Source organism: Melopsittacus undulatus, chromosome 1 (genome assembly GCF_012275295.1).
Source record: "Melopsittacus undulatus isolate bMelUnd1 chromosome 1, bMelUnd1.mat.Z, whole genome shotgun sequence".
NCBI lineage: Eukaryota > Metazoa > Chordata > Aves > Psittaciformes > Psittaculidae > Melopsittacus > Melopsittacus undulatus.
Genome location: NC_047527.1, coordinates 21,455,243 through 21,479,623, shown reverse-complemented (window position 1 = coordinate 21,479,623; position 24,381 = coordinate 21,455,243). Strand labels below are relative to the sequence as shown.

Genomic DNA, 24,381 nt, shown 5'->3' with positions numbered 1-24,381 from the left:
ATATTATTATTTTTAGCTCCCCTTTTATGTGTTTTTTTTTCTTTTTAAATTTTTTTTTTCTTTTTCTTTTTTTTTTTTCGTCCTTCCCTCACCTCGAGGGTCACTTTTCTGGAAGGAGCTCTCCTCTTCTCGCCCAAGAAGAGGGGAGCGGCCTCCGTCCTCTGAAGGCCCTGGATTTAAAACTGCTTCTTGGCTTTTGTGTTAGCGCAACAAAGGGCTTTTATCCCGGCCGGGCACGGCCATCTTCCTGCCCTCGGCCAGTGCGGGCGAGCAAGGCAGGGCCGGGGGCCTGTGGAGGCCTGGGTCTCTCCCACCACCCGCGGCACCAAGTGCTCCCGCCCTGCCTGGGCGCTTCCCGGCTTCGGCTGCCCCAGACGCTGCGTGCTGCGCCTTCAGCCTCGGCGTCCTGACCTTGTTTTCCCGGCGGGGCAGCGGCTGCCAGGAGAGCGGCGCCTCCGCCCGAGGTTAAAAAGTAACTTTCGTGGTAGCGGCCCCGGAGGAGAAGGAAGAGGAGGTGGAAGCTGCCGGGCCCGCGCCCGCCGCAGCCCTTCTGCCGCCCCGGCGGGGCACGGCGGCGAGGGCCGCAGGCCGCTGCGGACGGGCCCGGGTGCACCGAGGCGTGCGGAGCTGAGTGCCCCGAGGCCGGCGAGGCCAAGGGGAGAGCGGCGATGAAGTGGGAAGGCCCCCGTGCCTGCTGGGGACACGGGCGGTGGTGCCAGGTTCCCCCGGGGCACGCAGCGGGCCTGAGAAGGAGCCAGCTGTGGGCTCGGCGGGAGAGGGGCCTGTCCCGGGTGGGTGTCCGGTTCCACCAGTGCTTCATGCCGATCGGGCACAAACCAGGGGCTGTTTGTATTTACCTCTTCCCCTCCCGCCCCCGTGCGCCGCGGGGTAAAGGCGATGCCTGTTCCGCGATGGCGGCTGGGCGTGAGGGCCGCGGCCTGGCTGGGAGCACGGCGGCGGCTGGAGCTGTGCGGCGCCGGGGAGCCGCCGTGAGGCAGCCAGGCGGGAAGGCCATTTTACCTGCTCAGGTTATTAGTGCTTCTGCGGGAGGCGGGTGAGGAGAGTAACGGGGCGAGGAAGATGGAGGGCAGGAAATGGCAGTTTTGTGTTACTGCTGCTACGGTGCAGGTAGGAGCCCAAGTCATGAGTGTAATCTTGGCTACCCTTGGTGGTGTTCGGATACAAGCCCTTGTTGGGCTCCCCAGGAACCTTTGTGGCTAAGGAGGTAGAGAGGAGGAGCCTGATGTTGGAGACGTCGACTGAGAGAGGCTTGGTGACAGCCTGCCCGTCAAGGAATGAAAGAAAGAGATTATCCGACAAAAGAAAACAGCAGGGTTGGCTGCTCTGTTAGGGAAGAGATAGTTCAGATGAGAAAGATTTTAAAAATAATTGTATTTCTGGACTTTTTCAAACATCGGTTGACAGTGGGATAGTGTGAAAAGGTGGTCACCGACATGAAATTAAAATAATTGTGATAGGAGCTGGGAACAAAGTGGAGTTCGGGAGTTTGGTCTGAGCTGGGATGGGAGCTTAGGCCTTAGGTGGCCAGATAAAACCAGTAAATCATTTAAGTGGAAGGAAGTGAATAAGGACAGAACCCCGAGGGATGCTGGTGGGGCCAACAGGAGCAGCTAAAGGAGCGGTTATTGAGTTGGGAGGGGAACCAGATGAACTGCAGAAGAGCTGAGAACTGACAAGAAGCAGTGATGTAGGGCACCCCAAACCAACTGTTGATTCCAGAACTGCACAAAGGTGGAAGGGGGCCATAAATTACTTGCTGAACAAGCCCAGTTGTCAGTTTAAGCAAATGGAAACTAAGCTGCAACAGATCAAATGCAAGTACTTAAACTTCCTCTCCTCTCACTGCCAGAGAGGAATAGGGGCACGGAATATGTGGGAGAACAACTTTGTATCACATCTTTGAAACAGAACAACAGCACAGTGGAAACCCAACTCATACAAAAAATAGGACAAAAGTGGTTCCCTTCTGGGTCTGAGATGCTTCTTGGACTATGCTTCCTTCCCAACAGGAGCAGTATGGCATAGGTGTAAGCTACTGAGACTGGAGCATTAATGCCCTTCATCCACTGCTTTGTGTAGTGCTGCTGCAGTTACCACTGTGAGCATGTACCCTGAAGTAACAGCTCTTCCCCCTGTTGCAGGTATGCCTGTGATCTGTTTCTGGTTGAGGTGTTTAGAAAGTTCATAGGTGGTAGGTAAGACTTTGAAAAGGAAATAGAAGTAAAGAAAGCCTCTGGGCTCTCTGTACACAAGTGTAACACGGGAAGACAAGTACATTTCTTTTCAGAAAAGATGACCAGCTGGAATGAGATATTAGACTGGTGGAGGGAGTTTGCATGGGAAGGTGGGTTGTTTGGGGTTTGTTTTTTTTTTGGGGGGGGGGGGTTGGGTTTTTTTTTAGGCTTTAATTATATCCAATTAAAACCTAGTCCAAAGAGTACAACATTATTTTCCTCCACATGGCCTTTCTTTTACTTAAAAACAGCTCTTCCCTACAGGCAAGACTGGAGAGGGAAGCTCATTATTTTGAGGTCAGTTAATTTATCAGTGCCATTGGACACGTTTTTGTAGGGTTTGTGCTAATAAAGTGTTGATGTAGAGGAGTAAGCAACTGAGGGGATATAGAAAGTATGAAAAGTATGTTTCTGTCTCATCTTTCAGTGGGATTTGCTGGGTAGAAAACCAGAAAGGAGAGGTGACACATCTCATTGCACAACAGCTCTGCAGGCTGCCTGAAATGTCCCTCTTTGGAGGGAGGAGCAGGGACAGGGTGCTGTAGTACTACCTGCACCAGCTTTAAGAAAGGAAGGTGGATGCTTGGGTGAAAATGCTGAAGTCGTTTGATTCTAATGTTAACTGAGGAGCTTGGAAGGGGAGATTATCGTTAAGAACAGTGTGTGTATCTCCCTGTCCTTCCCTGTAGTCTTTCTGCCTTAGCTGGGTCTTGCCTGCTTGCTTCCACAAACTGCTATCAGTCAGAAGAGATAAGTCATGATTTCACATGCACTTTTCAGAGGTCATACCGACTTAAGCAGGCTGTGGCCACTTGTCCCTGCCTCCATTCCATCGTCTCAGCTGTGTCAGTAGAACTGTTTGTGCAGCTAAAGAACTGGCTCAGGGGCATGTTGGGTTGAGAGTAGCCTGATCTCCTCTTAGAAGTTATTTTTAACATCTGTTTTTCATCGGTCTGGGTGCTTCATATGCAGGTAGGGCGCAAGCAAATGGCAGGGGTTAAAGATGGAACTGCTCAATCTAGAACCTCTGAAGAAGGAAATATGTATCCCTGCTTCTCTGTGAATGTTTTGGAGGTCCATGCAGCTGCTTCTGTTACTATTCAATTCTCAGGGCAATCACAAGGGGGCATAGGGTAGGAAGAGGGAGCACCCCCTTTACAGGATGTAAAGACAATTCCAGGATTCACTTCTGCATTTATAGGCTGAAAAGTTGCTCATATTGTAGTATACAGGAAAAAATTATCACTGCAGAATTCCAGAGTAATGGCTCTAGTGCATTAGTGAAGCTAATCAGTGACCTCAATATTTGTGAGACTTAACAGGGTTTTAGAGATTGTACTCCTGTGAATGAAGAGCAGCAATTGTACAACCACTTGGGATCTGCCTGGTAAGTGCTACAGCTGTGCCTCCACTGCTCCTGGTGTTGTGTAAAGTCAGAAGTCCCATGTAGGCTAGGACTGCAGTTGTATGAAGAGCAGGCTTGGTAGCAGACCTGAGAATGCTGGTTGCTGTGCCTCCTGCCAGCTGGCCAGCCACATGACTGTCAGTCAGGCCCCCAACACCCCCAGTACATGCAAGAACTACTCAGGACACCAAGTAGATGGGGCTGCGTCATGCTTAGACTGACCACATTAAGGAGGACTTGGGGCAGCCTGGATCTGCAGCTGAGCATGTGCTTTGTGGGTAAATAACCAAGAAGAGAGTGAGCTTGGAGGTGGGAATGGGTTCAGACCTGCTCCCGTGTGTCAGTGGGGGCATGTTCACATTCAGCTTGCTACTTGGTAGTGTCTGTGGCAGAACTTGATCTTGGACTTTTCACAGAGTAATTTTGCCCTGTTTTTCTGTTTCTTCCTCAGTGTGTAAATGAAGATACTGTCTTCATAATATTTAGCTTAAGCATCTAGTATTATACCGATTATAACTTATGGTTTACTGGGCAATTCTGCGAATTGTTCTTAACTTTTTCATTGAGGGCCAAACACATTTCTCATCAGCAGATGCTGAGTAGCAATTAGGTCACAGACTGCTCCATTGCTCAGCGTGTCCACTAAGATGAATTTTCCAGCAACTTGCTCATCTGCAAATGAATGGAGAAGGGGATTGGAGGTGTTTGGTGCTTGTGCTTTTCAGATGGCAGACATGCTGTCACAGATCTTCCCCACAAAACCATCTCTTTGCAAGGAAGGTGGAAAATCAAGTGTGCAGAACGTTACAGAATCTGAAACCATAAGTTTAACTGAGAGGAGTAGGGGTATCAAATGATCATGTTTTGATGCTAACACTGCTGTCTCTCTGGTGCTGAGGTCTGAGGCTGAGCTGAAGATCAAAGCAGAGCAGGAGGGAGGGGATTTTCCCAGGTCACTTAACTTGATCATAATACTCCATAACCTCTTCCCTGTGGAAGGGTCAGCTGGGACTTCGTTTTTGTCTGGCAGGGACATCTGAAGGGGAAACAATATTACACCGGTTGACATTTGTTGTCAAATATTTTCACAAATATTAATCCAGTGCAGGCCATTGATGGTTACCTTAAATATTTGTTTCCCCATGATTAAGGAGCAGCCAATGAAGCTGCCCTTTTTTGTATGTGCAGGCACATACACGCACACACACAAACAGTTTCAAATGCATATGTAGGAATTCATCTTGGGATAAACTTAATTAGCATTTAAATTGGTGATTGGGGCTGTAGTAGCTAATTGAAAGAATAAGTATTTTAGCCATTCTAATATACCTGAACTAACTTCATAAAGAGAACAGTTGCTTACGAAATATTTAACCAAGGAAATCATATTAAGTGCGTGTGAACTGTGGAGAATTAAATATTGCAACATACCTGTAGCTTGAGAATATGTCTCCAACCTTGAAGATTATGTGTATCTGTAAATCCATTAGTTTTCCTAATAATGGGGCATAATGGCATCTTTCATAGTTCTGTATTTTGTTGTCCTGTAAAGTATATGTATTTTTTTTGTGTGTGCTTTTTAAGAAATACTCATGTGAAATCTTGACTCCCAGGATTGCTCAGTTGCTGAATTCAGGTTTTCCTGCTGACTGTACAGGAGACTTCATATTCTGAAAAAGCAGCGATCGGTGCTATTGGTGCAGTAATGATTCCATTTCCATTAACTCTGTGGAAGCAATGAATGAATAAGGGCCACAGGGCCAAGGGTCAGATTAAACTGCAGCAGGTCTGAGAAGCCATGTCATGACCTGTTTTTAATTTTAAACCCTACTGCTGGATGCTAAAACAACCTTGAGTGCTATGCACGCTGGAAATGGGCGTCTTAGCAGAACAGAGCATGGCATGGTATGAAGCTGCTAAGTAATTGCTAGTTGTGTGATCAACTCTTTGGCTACTGCAGTAATGTGAGTTTCAGAGTATCCTATTTTTTGAGATGTCAGTAGTGTTCTGCAAATATGCTTAAACTTACCTTTTATTGAGACTGTTTTCTGATTAAAAAGAAAAAAAAAGGCAATAGGCTTAGTGTGCTAATAACAAAAGATTGTCTGGTAGAAATAATATTTAATTAAAGCAAAACCAGTCTCTGAAATCATAGGTATAAAAAGTTTGTCTCAGGCTGAGTAATTGCCTACTTGAACTAGTCCTCAATAGGCATTTACTGTGTGTATTTAATCCTTTTGTCAGATTTTTTTTGTACTTCCACTTTGACACAGTTAATATTATTTTTGTCAATGTTAATGAATCACCTATTTGTTTTAATCTTTTTAATCACTATTACATGCTCAAGTTATGTTGGTTCTGAGTAAAAACAAATAAAACTTCTAGTAGGCATCTAATTGTTGAACTATTCTCTTTTTGCCCTTTGCTGTTTCTGCTCTCAGTATATTATTTTACTTCCTCTCAGAATGTTTGGTAAAAGTAAAATAATTTCTGTTAAGCATGTGTAATTTTGTTCAGTTTTGTCTTGTGCTCAAAAGGAATAATTGTCCCAAAACTGCCTGAGTCCCAAACCTGTGTTCATTAGTAGTCAGAACTACTTAGCCTCTTTAATGGGAGTTTTTAACTTGGTATGGACTGCTGGGTGGGCCAGAGGGCATTTTATCTTTTCGTTTTCTGGTGGCCTAAATGCTTTGATTTTCCTTCACTCTCAAGTTATTTGCATATTTATGTGCTCTCTGGATTGGGCTAAATGCATTCTGGAGACTTGTTCCTGCTTCTAGGATAGATTTGATGTCGACAATGAAAGACAAAATAGCAAGACACATGGGCTATAGTTTTCCTGTTCATTAAACGTTTGTGCTCCTTTGTAGTTTCAATGGACCACTATTATCTAATTCAAACAACAGTGTTGCTGACTTTTTAATTATACTTTCAGCAATAAATCCTGAGGAGACTAAACCTTTTTTTTTAACTGAATAAATCAAAACTTGCAGTGAGTCACCCATGTTGGTGTGGTGTGTTGTTTTTATTCTGTTTTTCACTTGATGTCTAGGCAAAGTAGTATGCTGAAGGTAATGAATTTGGAGTAATCTTTAAAATGAATGGTTTCAAGCACTAGAGCTACCTTTGATTTATACAGGACAGAAATTTGTCATCTGGGATCTAATCTCTTTTAAATTTAGATTAAATTAACAGATCACAGCTTCTGTGGGATCTGTCCTTAGCTGCTTTTATATGGTCATAGTAGTTCAATTTGTGCCTATGAATTCATATGTATATACGTTAGTTGTAAATCAAATTATATGGCCATCTGTTCTAAATCTGTTTTATAATGTTCTTACAGCTGAATTGAGATTTGTGTAAGTGTAAAATAACCAAAGGTCTTTAGAGCTACTGAAATGCTTGTAAATGGTCAAACTCTGCCCTTCTTGGCTATGTCAAAACTGAAGTGGAAGCTTTTAGCTCTTTTCCCAGCTCTTAGATGTGGCTGGAGCATGGTCCTTCACCTTTTATCATACCAAGTGGAACACGTGTTCTTGAAGATCCCCATTTCTTACTTGGCATTGGAGGAGAAACTAAGCAGACAGATGTTCTTTCTGTAACTCATAGCACACTGAGTTACAGCATAGTTAGCCATGTCTCTGATCTGGACAAGGGATCAGGAACCCAGGATGTGACAAGGTGTGTGGTACATGTCTGCATGCAGTAAAGAAGTGTCCCTTTGGCTAGCATCTCAGTTTAGAAAACTTGTGTTTTTTTTCCAGGGTTTCTGGATTGGAAACAGTTGCCCTGTGCACCTGCTTATTTATCATTCAATTGAAAAAAGAGCTTGTGAAAAATATCCTATGGCCTTGACGTGCTGGGCTGGGAGCCATGATGACATGAGTCTCTCTTGCCTTTTCCAGTTGTTTGACAGGTGCTAGAATTTCTATGCACTTTCTAGCAGCTATATGGACCACAGCCTCCTATCTCTTCTCCCTAAGGGACAGCTTGCAGGGGATATGTGAAGATGTGCTTGGTGCTTTTGTCTCACAAAGATCAGGCAGGCTCAGGCTTGGGCTGCAACCTGGGAACAGGGATTCCTCCCATTCTGCTGCCTTACATTGCTTGTTCCCCTTTGACACCTAACCTTTGCAGGAAGGGCAAAGCCCTAATGCATTGTCAGGAGACAAAGAAGTCCACAAGGATACGTGTGGAGCAGCTTTATTCTTACTTTTTTTTTATAAGTTTATTGAAGGAGCAGATGCAATGTCCAAAAAAGCAAAATCCCCCATCCCCCAGGAAATTCCAGGGCTGGTTGCTCCCCGTGTCACTTTTAACAGTCTGCTTTGGATTTCAGGGGATGCATTTCCCTGGTCTAAGCAAAAGCTGGGGGGCAGGCAGGAAGAGGCTTTCTTCCTTACTGGAAGCACTGACTGGATCAGGTTGTAATGCTGAGCATATGATGGGGAGGAGAGTAGAATGCAGCCTCGCTGCATCAGTCTGCTTTATGTTCAGTGGCAAATTTAGGAGAGAGGTTGAAAGCTGCACAAACTTCGCAAATTCAGCAGGAAGGTTTTGAGCATCATAACTGGCTGACAGACTGGCAGGCAGGACATCTTGTTTCTCAGTAAAAAGCAAGCTTTCTTCAGGGAACTGTGGCTTTTTGCCATTGTTTATGAATGTGTTAATGGACCTTTCTGATGCTAATTCACAAATTGCATCAAGTTGGGCGAGAATTTTCCTGTAGTAGGATTTTACAGCCCCAAGTGCTGGCTGTTGAAAGTTCATTATCTCTAGTCTGAAGAAGAGCTTGACAAACCAGCCCTTTTCTTTCAGCTATTGACTTTAAGTACAATGTACTTCTCCAATCTGTGTTTACTGCAGCAACTGAGACGAAACTAAGTGAGCACAGTCTTGGACATCTCTGTTTATACACTACACTTGTATAGGTTTTATAAAATTGCATGATCATTATTTTAAGGAAATTAAAAAATATCAGTTTACCAGATGCAGAAATCACCGTAACTGGTATAAGTCTGGAAAACTTCTGTATAACTTTTCTTACGAGGAAAGCACACAAATCATGTAAGATGGTACAAACAAGATCTCTACTAAACAGCTGGGGGGGACATGGAGCCAGAATGGGAGAGATTTTGCAAAATAAAGGCCGTCTGAAATTTAGTCTTTACATAAATACTGAAGTGTCAGGGTAATTGAGCTTCTAAGCTAGATCATTCTTCAGGAAATACCTTTCATCCTCACATACCTACAATTTAAGACACCTAACTGCTACTACTATTTAGCTTAAAACAACAGAAACACTTTTGCATTTATTAGGAGCAAAACTGATAGTTTGAAGGGAAACATACTTTATAGGTACAAAGTATCCTCAATTGCTAAGCTGTATTTTCATGGTAAAATAATGGTATGATTTTAGCTGTGCAGGCACATCCTTCCTATCTGTGCTCTGGTTAGCATGTATTCTGACTGCCAGGTCAGGGCTGTGCTGGGCTGTGCAGGCACATCCTTCCTATCTGTGCTCTGGTTAGCATGTATTCTGACTGCCAGGTCAGGGCTGTGCTGGGCTGTGCAGCAGCCTTTGCAAGCTGGTTTAGATGTGTCTGGGGCTGGGGTGGATATTTGCTGATACTGCTGGCCGGGCTAGATGGGGTCTTCCACATGCAATCATGTCTTATCTTCCTTTCTTAAGTGGGTGGTTCTCCATGGATGTGGTCACTGATGGGTTTGCAGCTTGTGATAAGATTTATAGATGTGTTGCTAATTGCGGGTTCCAACTGAGGCATTTCTGGTAGGTGTGGTGTTCAGAGCAGCTCTCTCTGGTGGTTCTTCTTGTGTTTCTTGTAATATGTCCCCCTTTAATCTTCTCCATGGTTCAGGTGTCACCAGAGTTACCCTCCTCGAAACAGCTGCCTGCTGTCATCGGTTACACAGCTGGAATATCTAAGGGTGCCCATCATGGAAGGGTGCCTGATGAGACCAGAGGAGCTTACCTGTGCAGAACCTCACTCAGGAGGCTTGGTTTTCTTGGCATATATGAAAATATAAAACATTTCTCTCCTCTGGTTATGGGGGGACACTTTACTACTCCTCTGTCACATTCAGCTAAAATTATCCAGGAGGTTCACCAGCTGTGGAAAAGGAAAGGGAATTTGGGTGCACACAAGTCTCATTTCTGAAGAGAAACCCTCCTTCCCATCCAAATGACCTTTTCTTGAAGCCAGGGCAGTTGTTTTGGCTGAGTGCTTTGGGTATAATCTTGGAAATCATGATAATTAGATCTGACCATTAACCTCCCACAGAGCCGATTACAGGCATGGGGGTGATGAGGAAGTTTTTTATTTTTCTTAGTGCTATTGTTTGAGGCTGTTTGCAGAGTAAACACAATGAGTGTGTCGGTTGATTGTGCTGCAGACCATCTCTCAAGCCAGAGGAGGCAAATATTTATTTTTTTAAACGTGAAAACCTGAGTTTTACAGAAAATGTGCTCTGGGGAGATGCTGGGGAGGCCGTGTGTCTATGTACCTGTGGCCTTTCCAGCCATCCCAACTGTTTATTTAGCGAGTGGCTGTTCCTAGAGTATTTATCTCCTCTAGTTTAGGTTATCCTCAACACAATCATATACAACACCTCTGAGGGACAGCACTCTCTTCACTGATTTAAGATTGTCTTGACTAAGTTAGAGCAGCAGAGATTGACTCCTTCCCTCCAGCATTTCTGCAGACAAGTGCAGCCCAGCTCTTAAAATGTGTGTTTTTAAAGGGCATATGACAGTCCGTCTGTAGTGCTCATGACTCAGTTATGACTATTGCATGGCTATGAGTGCTCTGAGTAACAGAAGACAGTTATTGATTGTAAGGGTAGGTTGCTACAGGAAGGAGAGTGAGTGATATTTTGTGCCTTGCAATGGGCAGATGCCAATGCAGTGAAGCAGCTCGGGTTTACCTGAAGGGGAGCTTTGTTGAGGAAAGAAGAATCCTTGCCTGGAATAATTGCCTCTGAGCCAAGGAGAATTGACTACTCCAGAGTGGGAACAGGCCCTCAGCTATCTCTGGCACAAACAGGGGGCTGTTGCAAATCTGATTTGAGTCGCTAACAATAAGGGATTGAAAAGACAAGCAGACCTAGAATTCTCTGTTTTCCCTTGAGCTCCCAATTTATGCTTTGGCTTCGCTTGCTGAAGCAAACCTGTGACAACACAAATGTATATGTAGAAAAAGAAGCATAAAAATCTGTAGAAGAGATGGCAGAAGGCCAAGCAGAAAGGTCTTTGGAAAAGAAAGGAAGTTTCTAAAAATCTAGATATTTTAGATGAAAGGAAAATGTAATCTGAACTGTAATTGTCGGCTGTATTTGTGATACAAGGCTACAAAATGCTCTTTCCCCCCCACAGAGTTCATAAAACTGTGCTCTGTGTGCCAGATGGATTATTTTGTTTTTCATTAAATAAAGAAACTTGTAAACAGCGCTCTGTAACATAGAGATGATAATCTCCACTGTCCCCCTCCTCTTCCTTAAACACAGCACCACGCACTTTGCAGGTTGGGCTCAGGCAGCAGCAGAGCCCTGGGGTGAAGCCCCAGCCTGGTGGTCACTGCAGCTCAGGGGCCAGGCAAGGCATGCTCCCTGCATCCAAGAGCAATTACTGTGTGTGTTCAGTTGTGCTTTTATCAAATCCTGTTTCTGAAATAAAATAAAGTGCTCGGTTGGGCAGTGTTTGAATGCCACTCTCTGAGCTACAGCAGCCATTCGTTGGGTTATGTCTGTGGAGCTGGCACTGCTGCAGATAGGGGAGAGCAAAAAGAGGAGACTGAATGATGAACACTTTTTATGTAGAAGATGGCAAGAAATGTTTTTGAAGGTCCTAGTTAGGCCAGTTAATTCAGTATATTCAGATATTGTGCCATCATTGCAGCTTTCAAATGTAGTGTGTTAAAATTGGTCCTTGTAACTTGAGCCACAATTCTTGACAGTACTGTTACAACATACACTCCTCGTTCCCCTGTTACCCTGCCTAATTTGTTTGCCTACTGTGTTGTGTAATAGGAATACATTTTTTTGGTGTGTATAACTCTTTTAGCCATAAGTTTATTGATCATTGTACAAAAGCAGTTACTACTGGCTTTATTTATGCTTCCATTATACTGTAGATTTCAGCCATAGCTGTTGTGCAGCAGCCTCTCTCCTGATATACTCAGGCACTGGTCAGTTTGTAGCACATTCAGGCTGAAGGATACTGCTCTGCTGCGAATCCCACTTATTAATGGTCTTGTATTGCCATGGGCCTTTAGCTAGATGTGGTGAGTAATAAAGTGTGAATTGATATGAAATATGGTGACTTCTGCTCCATCCACTGGACCCATTACTCATGTCTCATTACAGAAAACCTCTGAAATTAGGGACAAATTGCATTCCAAAAGCAGAGAATAGCTCAATTACAGGGTGTGCCAGTTATTAAGTACTGAATTATACTTTATTTAGGTGAACACAGGATTAGTATTAGATACTTTCATTTTCATTCATGTCCTCTTATTTTAACATTTTGGTTAAATGTATTTTTCTTTAATCAAGTGTACATCTAACAAAAATACTGCGGCAAAATGTTCTTACATTTTTACTTCCTTTTTTTTTCAAATAGTTTTTAGATATTTTCATTGCTTTATCCATATATTAGTAAAAATACGTTTGAATTGTTATCACATCTGCATACATTTTTTTTCTTAAGTACTGAAGAAACATAATGTTGATAAATATTTGTGTCATCAAATTTAATACAGAGATGGTATAATCCTATCACTTTCATTGAGCTATATGATGTTCTTTAACTTGTCTTGTTAATAAAGTAATCCCTTCTGGATCACCATTTTATTCTTCCTGTCTATGCAGTAACAAGCGACTTGTGGCCTTAGTGCCAAATGACACTTCATTCAACACCAGACGAGCCTACACCAGTGAAGATGAAGCCTGGAAGTCGTATTTGGAGAATCCCCTAACAGCAGCCACCAAGGCTATGATGAGCATAAATGGTGATGAGGACAGTGCTGCTGCTCTTGGCCTATTGTATGACTATTATAAAGTAGGTAACTCCATTGCTAATCCTCCCTGCTGCACTAGCAGGGGACTTCTGTATGAGATATCAGAAGAGCCTCTTTTCAAAAGCAGAAGTCGCTGCATCTTGTTTTTTTGTCTCATATTTGCACCAAGCACTCTTTCTGTTTTAGGGAGCCTGTCCGAGGTTATGTGTTTAGTTCTGGAGAGAAAAAACAAAGTCAGAACTCCACATTAAATTTGCAACCATGATTTCTTTTTGAGCATAATGTTCTTCCTCTTCCCTTGTAAGAGCATTGATTGAATTAGCTCCCTTTTTATTTATGATTGGATACATGCAGTATACTTTAAAAAGTGGAAAAGGGGAGGCCTTGTCCATCTGTAAGTTTGCCTGCTTTTCTGTTTCATTCCACACATGTTTTAGTTTGTTCTTTAACTGCAGTATCTCTCATCTGACAGTTTCCCATGTTATTTTTATTTGCATAATGATTGCAGTAGGCTGTGTACAAAGACACAGTGAGGTTTAGCCCTTGCACTGGAAATTTGCAGTTTAAGTAGAAAGGTGGAGGACAGAAATGGAGCTGGACCCAGAGACAGGGATCTAAGTCAGTTTACAAGAGGAAACACTGACACAGGGTTTAATTTTATACGAGGTTCTAAGCCCAGGACTTCACCTACCATTTTGATACCACCTTTCCTTTTTGTGTATTTTATAGTATTTAAGTAGAGCTATATTTGAGATTTCTGCTGAAATCAGAGGAGAATCCTGCAGGGAGGATCTCTGTGTAATGCAGAAATTTCTCTTGGAAACCCAGGCTGACCCCTTTGTACTCTGCAAGTAGAATCAGTGTTGCCTACCAAACACTAAAGTGTGAAATTGCTGAACTATCTTAATACTCCTGAAGCCACCTATGCCTGCACTGGAGACAAAATCTTCTGTGAAAGCCAGCAGGACAATGCCAGCTCCCCTCATAATTCATAAAGAAGTAGCAGGAGTGAAAATTCAAAATCTTTTAAAACCCTTTTCTTTTAATATTTATTAGTATAAATGCTTTTAGAGAATGGGCTCCTCTTTTAATCTCTGCTACGATCATTAAATGTGTAGTCAGGAGAAGGGAGTGTAGGCAAGATGCCATATACCAGCCCTATGGCTAAATATTACTGATTATATTTTAAGAGATGTTTCTTGCTTTTTTGTGTTGTCAGTAGTGAAAAGCTTATCCCAGTGAGAAAGAAGAAAGGTTCTTTTCTCTACTTAACAGAGTTGCCACAGTGACAGAGTCTGTGAAGCTAATGTGAATTTGTAATATAAGGGATGTGAATGAGCATCTGGAGTGTTGGCTTCTGTCTTAATAATACCTTTGTATGTAGCAGTTCATTAATCTGCTGGATTTTTTAAACAAAACGAGAGAACAGCCCTTTTTGTTCTCAAAACTATCTTCTAAGAGACTTGTCTGTTCCTTGTTCCAAGCAATTGCAAAAGACTTGGGGTTCAGATGGAATGAGCTGTGTTAATCTCAAAGCCATTTCCAGCATTCAATGTAACTATTTCTGTCTTAAACTGGGAGAAAAGGTTAACTTGTGTTGATGCTCTCAAACAGGAACTTTAAACCTCTGTGCTGTAATGTGGAAATGTAGAGAACTTCCAGTACACCAGATTTTCTTGAATTGCCCTTATTTATCATCTGGCTCATTTATTCTGACATACTGAGTAATTTTTTAAAGTACTTTTTTGCAGTCAGTAGGAATTATTTGACTGTAACTGTTTGGGGTTTTAATTTTTTTTTCTTCCCCTTTTTCTTGTACTAATATTTACCTAAACATACATCCTCCTTCAGGGATAAATATATGATCTTAACAGGGGAACCAACATGTGCAAAATGTGGCTTGGAACCCACTTCTATAGTACATGAAAGAGGTTTTTTTTTTTAACCAGCAGGATGCTTAATAGGGAGAGAGGATGTCCCAAGAGAAGGAAAGGCTCTGGCTAGCACTCTGACTCTGCTGCTGACCTGCAGATATAGCTGGTGTTAACCTTGGCTACTGTAGTGCACTGTAGTATTGGTTTTCCTCTAAATTCAGATATTTTCCTGATATTTCCTGAAAGCATTTAAAGATAAAAGGCACAGCTTTAGCCCATTCTTAGATCTATTCTTGCCCTTTAATCTGGAGTTAACTGCTGAGACAGAGCTGATAAATGTTCTTTTGTAAAACATAGAAGTTTTAGCTCCCAGATCGCTGGTTCAGCAAGAAAACAATATGGTCATGGCAGCAGCTTTGCCCTTGGGCATTTCATATCTGTGCTGGTGTCAGGAAACTGGTATGTGGGAAGACAAATCTTTTAAGATGCTTGGTGTCAATTTTGAATCTGTTGAGGGGACAGATTTTACTGGATTTTTAATCCTCATGGCTGTTGATGTACTCAGCAAAGCAGAATTAAGTGTTCTCTGATGACATGTCAACATGCCCTGACCTGTCTGCATGCTGGGAAAGCAAACGATTCACAGACTTCCCCTAGGTACAAGTCCTGCACCCTCCAGACTGCTCTATAACAGGAGGAGTGAGCTGGCGCTTGTGGTTTAACCAAAAACCTTTTTTTTCTCTGAGCTAAAAGGGTCTCCATGCAGAGCTCATCAAAGCATCATTTATTCCTTCTCATCTTTTACTATTCTGTGAAAAGTGTGCATGTGTTTGGGAATATAAGCTTAGATTTTGAGATACCTTGGCCTAACTTGGTTTTGCAAAGGTAATGGCATAGAGTGCTTTGCTCCAGACTGATGTGCCCAAGAACCAGAAAACAAAACAATACCTACACTGTTTTCCCCTTTGGATTTTTTTTATTTCTGTTCACAATTAGCCTCCTAAAGAAAAACAACTCCTGGCATCTGTGAACTAGACAACACTGATGTGGTTACATTCTTCTAGTTGTTGCACTAGAGCAGTCTGAAGCTGCAAATACCTGACACTTGTGTTTACCTGACCCCATGCCTGGTGTTGTTCTCAGGTTCCCAGAGATAAAAGGCTGTTGTCTGTTAACAAAGTGAGTGATAATCAAGAAGACCAAGATAAAAGGTACAGTATTATTCAAAATCATACACCCAGCTACTAACAGTGTTATGAAATGAAGGAACTATGATAACCCGAGGGTTTATGGGTTTCTTTCAGAAGGTAAAAGAATGAAGAATGTTTTGAGAAGCAAACTTTACCCCTTTTTACTTTTAAGCTATTAGAAAACTTGAACATTATTATTAAACATGCAATTTGTGAAGTAGCAGAAAGTATCATTATTTGTTTGTGCCTTGTTTTGTTGCTTCTGAGATTAGTGAAATCAGATTATATGGAGAGTTGGCTATTGGCTGCTTTCTTTTTTTCAATTTTTTCTAGAATAAAAAGTGCATAGTTTGGCCTCAGTAACCTGATTTATTCCGTTTTCTTTAACATAACCTAGGGTCTGCCCAGAAGCAAATAAAGTGACTCTTTAAAATCATTTGCTCAAAATTATTTTCTTACCCCTCTCAGATTTCAGCCTTCCTCAGGCTAAAACTGACTTGAAGAGTCAGAGGAAGCTGACTCCTGCCTTTGTTAAGACTTGTGGACAAGAGTGTATATTTATGTAGACAGATCTAAGTTTCTACATATGTGAAGGTATCATCATGTAAAATTATGGTGGAGAGAGGCTACATAAGGTTTATTTCAATGTAGCTAATTTGGGACAACCAAATAGACTACACTGGCTGTGTGAAGTGGAAATTTAAGTAGGTAGTAGTATAAATTCACTGTTTCAAAATAGAATATGAAACTTTTTTGAGGGACAGGTTTTCTTCTGTAAACACTAGAGAAATTCCTAAATTGAGTGTGATTGACAAAACTGGCTTTTGATGGAAAGCCAAGAGAGAGGAACTGTAATGTCAGAGTGTTATCTCCTGTGTTGAAAACAAAGCAGTGTGTTGCACCTACTAAAAGTTTTATGAATTAATAATTTTATGTGAGTGTAACTACTATCAGCAATCAGATTGCTTTCAACAGCAGCCGTGGGTAGATGTGGGAATGCAGCTTGAGTTTAACTTGCAGCTGTTGTAGTTACTGATCTACTCTGATACAATGGGATTCCTGGGCTTGCCCTACAGAAGAGCATTGGTACCAGAGTTACACAAACAGTAGTGGCCTGTCAACAGCCTGAAAGAGCATGCATCAGCATATAAAATTTGCTGCTGATATTCTGCCTATTTCACATGTAAATTATCTACTGTGAGTAATCCATCCCTCACCTTACTCTTTATGCTTGTTTTATGCCCAAAGGCTGTTGCACTGATGGTTTGATTTTGCATCCAAATCATAAGACAAGGCAAAACCAACCTTGGACACCCAGAATTTATTGCAACAGGTGATACTGGCTATAGGTCAAATCAAATGCATTATCTTTCTCTAGCTGTTAGAGCTCTAGAGCTCTCTGCTTGCCACACGATGTCTTTTGCCTAGTATTTGTTAGTGTACTACATCTTATGGCAATGTCTTATCAGAATTGAAAGATCCCCTTCCTGGCCATCTAAGAGCATTAAGCTGTTTAAGGAGGAGGTTTACTCTTATCAGGACACTTCATAATATTTTTTGGTTTTGTCTCACAGAAATTGTCTTAACACCACAGAAGCTCAGAGTAATTTGAGTGGGGGAGAGAACCGTGTGCAAGTCCTGAAGACGGTGCCGGTTAACCTTTCCTTGAATCAAGATCCTTTGGAGTCATCCAAAAGGGAATACAACACAAATGTGTCTGGGAGCTCAACACCCATCACTGGGACTGGAGTGACTGTGGTTAAAGCAGAGGAGTTCACCCCTGTTTTCATGACCCCACAAGCACACTATGCAAGAGGAGAAAATGAGGAGCACCGAGGTGTTATCTTTGAACCATATGAAGTGTCCAACATTGCTTCCCACACAAATTATCTCAAAGAAGACCAGCGCAGTACTCCTGACAGTACGTACAGCGACACCTTCAAAGATGGAGGAACAGAAGTAAGTTTTTCACCTCCAATTAGCATCAAAGACCTCAATAAAAAGCTGTAAACAAGATCAGGTGATTTGAGCTGTCCACAAGAGCCATTAGAACAACAGTGATGCTTGTTTCAACAAATTCAATTCTGCTTCCTGCTGTGTTCCTGTCAGTCTGTGCTCTGATTATAGGGGGGTATCATGAGGCATTTCAGAAGGCAGATTAAAAGTTGTTTATTGGAAACTCTGAGAATAATAGACTCTGATCTTTTGTCTTCTGGGATATTGTCTTGAGTAGAGGATAGTTGCCAAGCTGAAAGAAGATTTGTTTCCTGTTAGCAAGATCTGCCTTCTGAGCTATTCATAACAGTAAGAAGTAGCAGCCACTTTGTGACTGGGAAGTTCTTAATGTTCTTCTGAAAGTGCAAATGAGTCTCTGTTGCTACATAAACCCAAGCAATTTATTCAGAAGCTGTCTGTTGCACTAAGCTTTAATTCTGCAACATGGGTGAGTGAGAAAAAGTAGTAGAATTAGGTGACTAAAGGGGAATGGAGAAGTTAACAGGCAGGGAGATTTTGGTGGGTGTTTATGTAGTGGAATGAGAAGAGAGATAAGGAGCTACCTTGTAACTATTTTACGGTTATGCTGAGGCAGACTAATTATAGTCAGCTATGGAGTACCCTCTCTCTGCTTTTGCCTGCTGCAGAATAATGCGAACAAGCCAGAAATGGAGAAAGGTAGAAATTATTTAAAGCTTCAACAGTAGCTCTGCAAATAATGAGAGATATTAGGGGGTAAAGATCTCACTGGTGTTTTCACTTCTAACTCTTATGAAATTGTAAATGTAACAAAAGTACAAGGCAAATTACATTAGGACTGAGTTAGTCTGACTGGATATTTAAGACATTTACTGTTTGTATGTGTATTATAGAGAAGTAAATTGTCTCCACACAGGCATCATGGATCAGGATGTCTGGAAGTGAAATAAATTTTTAGATATAGAACACAGCTAGGTCAACTACATGAATAATTAATGGAGAAATCTAGCCTGCCATTGAAAAATCAGTAAGATCAAACTTTGGATTAGAAACACTGCTCTGCATTAGCAAATCACGTCAGCTATTTCTTACTGTTATAGCTAAATGGCTCTTTATGTGACTCTAGTGGTACTGTACCTGTGGTTTTCCCTGAGGTGCTGTAGCTGAGTGATTCCATCACGTTGGTTTGCTCTGGGACACACTACAAAGTGGTATCAAATATGTAAAGATGTTTAACTGGAAGGGAATTTAGATCCATATGTTGGCCTTGCATCCCAAACTCCACTTAGCCCTCACATACTGTGTGTGACTGCTTTTCCAGCCCTGTGGCATTGTGTAGGGACAGCTCTATGAAGGTATGGGGAAAGCATAATGTTTGGCAAAATGTTAAAATGTACCAAAAGAGAAACTTGTGCTAAGCTAGTGTTTAAAGTAGGAATACATTTGTTCTTACTAGTTTTCCTATTCAGTTGGTGAGATTGGCTGCAGTAGATCTGCTCTGATACTTGCTCAATATTTAAACACATTACATATAGGTATTTAGAAATAGGTTCAAAATGCTTCTTGAGTGACTTAGTTCTGTTATACTAAAGAGTGGTGAGTATTTATAGATTCCTGTGGTAGTGCATACTTCAGTCAGTCACTTGCTATATTATTCAGATACAATTTCAACAATTACATAAATATACCTTGGTCATCTTTTTCATTCTTATTTAGGTGTGATTAATTTATTAGTTCTTTATAGCATAGACAAAATTTTCAACAATAGGTAAGTAAATTGAATGTTTTTGACAATGTCAACCTCTAGTCTTCATATAAAATGAGATGACTAGCATATTAATATGGGACCATCCTTATTGTAATACCCCTCAGATGTGAGATTTCTTAGAGTATTTAGTTTATCTATTCTGCTGCTTATGGATCCTTGACTTTGGCTCTTAAGGAAATCTTCCTAACCAGTACATAATACCTTTACACTTAACGAGTATCTGACTGGATGTTTGTTGTGACACAGTTGTGCATAAAGTAAAAACTCTTTCAAAATTGCCTGACTTGACACTTAGAATCATAGTATCATAGAATAGTTAGGGTTGAATAGGACCTTAAGATCATCAAGTTCCAAACCCCTGCCATGGTCAGGGACACCTCACACTAAACCATGTCACCCAAGGCTCTGTCCAGCCCAACCTTGAACACTGTCAGGGATAGAGCATTCACAACTTCCCTGGGCAACACATTCTAGTGCCTCACCACCCTCACAGTAAAGAACTTCTTCCTAATATCCAATATAAACTCCTCCTGTTTAAGTTTTAACCCATTACCCCTTGTCCTATCACTACAGTCCCTAATGAATAGTCCCTCACCAGCATCCCTATAGCCTCCCTTCACATACTGGAAGGCTGCTATGAGGTCTCCACGCAGCCTTCTCTTCTCCAGGCTGAACAGCCCCAACTTTCTCAGCCTGTCTTCATACAGGAGGTGCTCCAGTCCCCTGATCATCCTCGTGGCCCTCCTCTGGACTTGTTCCAACAGTTCCATGTCCTTTTTATGTTGAGGACACCAGAACTGCACACAAAAAAAGTGAGGTTTCATGAGAGCAGAGTAGAAGGGCAGGATCACCTCCTTTGACCTGTGGGTCATGCTCCTTTTGATGCAGCCCAGGATATGGTTGGCTTCTGGAAACTTCTGGACACAAAACAGCTTTTAATTGCTAACTTGGTGATCACAAAAGAAGTTCTGGTGATTAAATGTAATGATCCATCAGTGAATCAGACACATCAGTAAAAACATGTTTTGGGCAACATGCAAGCCAAGAAGCAGCAGCAGCAATGCTTACATAATAGAGTATGAATGGGCTCATTTGCTCAAAAGGACAGAGTACACATTCTTGCTTAGTCTGTGCAAAAAGATATTTTTTTTTTTTAGAATTCTACCTTATTTTTTTTATCTGTTCTAATTTTTTAAAGTGACTGCAGGTCTCCTTTCATCCGGTAAAGCCTGCATTTTGCTCAAGCAGAACTTTAGAGGATCACACAATGGTTTGGGTTGGAAGGGACCTTAAAGATCACCTGGTTCCAATTCCCCTGCCATGGGCAGGGACACCTTTCACTAGATCAGGTTGCTCAAAGCCCATCCAACCTGATCTTGAAGATAAAATACTTTCTTAGCCTCTCACCTGTCATATTCAACAAAGAGAGTATACCAATATGAATTTTTGTAAGCACTTCATTGTAGGCTTTAAGGACAGCTGACTACACATATATTTTTAAATACAGCAAAATAAAACAAAAAGTAAAATCTGTAGGAAAACTGATTTAATTTGAAAAACTGCTTATCTTTGAGACTTGGTACATTTTTACAGGCTTGTTTTAGAATATATTAATGTGTAAGCAAGCGGTTTCATAAGACAGATGTTTTTCAGCTACATTCTTGTAGCAGTTAGGTTCAGTAAAACTCTAAAAGTTTGACATAAATGTATCATGAATTTCTAATGTAAAGACCATGTAGGATTCACTCCAGTCCTGGGGGATTTTAAGTTTTAATAGTTGATAGTTTCTTCTGAGGGGTTCTTAGACAAATGTAATTCTACTTTTTGGCGTTTGCATTTTGATCGTATCAAATTGTCTTTAATTGTTGTTTTTATTTTTCAGAAGTATCGCAGTGTGTCAGTGGGGGCTGAAGAATATATTTATGAACAAACAAGGTATTGCATAAGCTTTGAAATGTGTTGACTGGCATCATGTGGGAATGTATTGAGGAGAGGCTGCCTGTATTCACTTCTCTCTTTCATCACACTGGGGCACCTGCAGGGCTCTCCTGACTCTCCCCTTCTTCTCCTGTGCATGTTAGCTTTTATATCTGACCAGTTTATTCTTCATCTATTATCTTCTCTCAGCACTTTTTTAAGTTAGTAATTCTTCTGAAGCTCCCTGGAGATAGGGAGATTAAAACTGTTGAGAGAGGTCCCCAGGTAATAGGGCTTTGACAGCCAGGTCGTGGAAAATCTTCCCCACATTTCAGGATGGTAGGATCCACAACTTTGATGTCCAGGATGGTTGCTCTGGCTCCACCAGCCTTATGGAATTCCCATCTTTATTTTTCCCTTCTGTTTTTTCTGTTCCTGGTAGGTTTTCTAGGAGACCCCCTGACATTTTACACTGCTTGTTATAGTACTTCATGTTTACCTATAAAATAAATGAAGCATCTATTACAAGCCATGTTAAAGACCCTAAGAGTTCCAAAAGGTTTTTACAAAGTTTCAAAAACTGAAGTTTGAAAAGATTAGTGTCCTCCTTAAGCACATAAAAATGCATGCACAGAATGGGCAAACATTGAAGAGTCACTTTAACTAACAAAGACTGTGATTAGTAAAGTTTACAAGCTGGTGCTTCATTTTATGTTTGTGATTGATTCTGTTGATGTCTGAGAGTTTACTCTCACTTTAGCAACAGGAACATGCCTACATATTTTTCCTAGAGTAGACATATGACTGCTGCTGTAGTGGAGGTTCCTTACAGCTTGATCTTTTTCCTGAGGAATATTAAACCAATCAGTAACTGCAGTGAGCTCAGAACTGAGTCATTGTATAGGCAGTACATATGAAACAGATACTTAGCAAAGACTGCTCATTTACTACATTGGATTTTTATAAAATTGAATCCTGATGCATAGGTATTGTTAACAATTCTCAGACATTGTCTTTCATGCTATGGCCCAGGTCCACATTAGAAAGAAATACCCAAATGCTCATTCACAAAAACAAAATACATCTTTCCTGGGAGCTACCTGGAAGTGATAGGTGCTCATGAATGAAAACTTCATGTTGAAAGAAAAAAGTGGTGAACATGAAAGTAATTGGAAGGCTGGTAGAAGATCCTTTAATGACTGCAGGGGGCTTTAGTTAAGACTCGTGGTGAGAATCAGAATAGGGTTATAATAATTCGAGTGACTGCAATCAGTTTTAGGGGTAAGAGTAATCCTCCTGCTATAGGGCACACTTTGATTGCCATTCGGGAACAAGAAGAAAATTCTCAAGTATTACCACACAGAGACTGCAAAATCGGCCAGGTGCGGTGTGTCTGGGACTTGCATTTTTTGATGTCTTTCTGAAACAGAGTGCCAGGAAACAGAAGACCAGACTGTGGCAGACTGTAGGCAGCTCTGTTAAGACACTGTGTGTCTGCCTTTAGTTTATCTGAAGCCCTTCTCAGTACGCATCCTTGTCAGGCCTTCTGTCTGGAAGGAGATTTTGAGGTGCATCTCCCATGGCACTCAGCATGTTTGTTAGGCACCTTGCTGTGCAAAACCTGCAGCCTCTTTGTGTGACACTAGATCTGAGGATGTGCCCCCACTGCTGATAGGAGGTCAATATGCTGGACAAGCCTATGCATCAGGATGGATGCAGGGTCCACAGTACCAGTGGTTCTGCTCTTCCAGTCTGCTTGGATGGACATGCGTTGCTTGCCATTGTTGACAGAGCCTCTGCTCCCCTTGCACACAGGACAGAGGGACTGCAGCAACAGACACCATGGTGGGCAGCAGTGGAGGAGAGTGCAGTCTCCTTCATGTTGCCTTCATGTTGTGTGCAAAAACCTTTATGTTAGCAGCAACTGCATTGTTGAGAAGTGCTGGTACAGTTGTCAGTGGGTTGGATAGGTATAGGTTTTTTACCTTAGGTGAATTTTTTTGCTTTTTACCTTAGTTTTGTTCTGATTTGTAACTTTTAAGCAATTAGAAAAATGCCTGTATTTCCATTTATAAGCTGAGAAACACTTAGAACTTGTCTTCATTTGCTTGAATGGTACTAAAATAAATAATTGATACTAAACTCTCTGAAACTTCTTACAGTGCATCACATTTTTTTCTTGTGTTCTCTTCAGTGGGGATTTAAATGGTATTCATGCATTTTAGTGATTTTTTTTTCTATTGGATAATTAAAAATGTTTTTTGTCTTCCCTTTATTTCCGTAATGCTATGGCAGTGTTATGATGATCCAGAGTATTTGCTTGAACTAGAAAGTTAAACATACATTCTTATTTTAGACCAGGATATTCGTCCTTTTAGTTCTACTCCAATATTGCTTAAACACTTGCTGAATTAGGACCTTTGTAAAAGTGCTTCCCCCGGTAACTCCAATTTGTGAGGACATCCTGCAAATGTCTCCTTGCATTAAGCTTCCAAATGCAGTTTGAAGAGATTTATTCTGCAATGTTAACATTATTTTTCATTTAAGAGAATGTGAGGAGCTGCAGGCATCATTTTTATTGGATTATTGTTCAAGCCCGTTATTGGAGGAGGCAGCTGAAGGAGGCTTTTTGAGAATTGTGTTCAGCTAACAGTTCACTAGTTAAAGAAGCTTTGACATTTCATGGTTCAAGAGCTGCTTTAAAGGTGGAAGGTTCTCCTTTGAAGGAGTGTCTTCTGAAATCTGACTTCTACCACAAGAGCAAACTCTTTTTCTCTAATTTTTGTCTTTTTCTAAAGGAGGGTTACTTGATTGCAGATACAACTAAATGCAGGTACTTCATTCTGTCTGATTAATTTTGAAAAGACTGCTTGTAAAAACCTTGATTGCATGTTCTCTTTAAACAAATGAGCCTTCTGGTTGTATTCCTTCTCTGCACTGTGCTGAAAGTAACAGCTGGACTT

At 41.5% G+C, this 24,381-nt stretch overlaps 1 protein-coding gene across 6 annotated transcripts in view; it reads left to right on the top strand.

Annotated features, from left to right (window-relative positions):
• GRHL2 (grainyhead like transcription factor 2) overlaps nt 1–24,381 on the top strand; it is a 70,685-nt gene that overhangs the window by 530 nt on the left and 45,774 nt on the right. For 4 of the 6 annotated variants that reach the window (XM_034063422.1, XM_034063424.1, XM_034063426.1 and 1 more), the window contains exons 2-5: nt 12,547–12,736; nt 15,713–15,780; nt 17,334–17,718; nt 21,384–21,436. In XM_034063422.1, coding sequence (XP_033919313.1) covers nt 12,547–12,736; nt 15,713–15,780; nt 17,334–17,718; nt 21,384–21,436 — 696 coding nt within the window. The other 2 variants (XM_034063429.1, XM_034063427.1) reach the window with 2 other exon arrangements.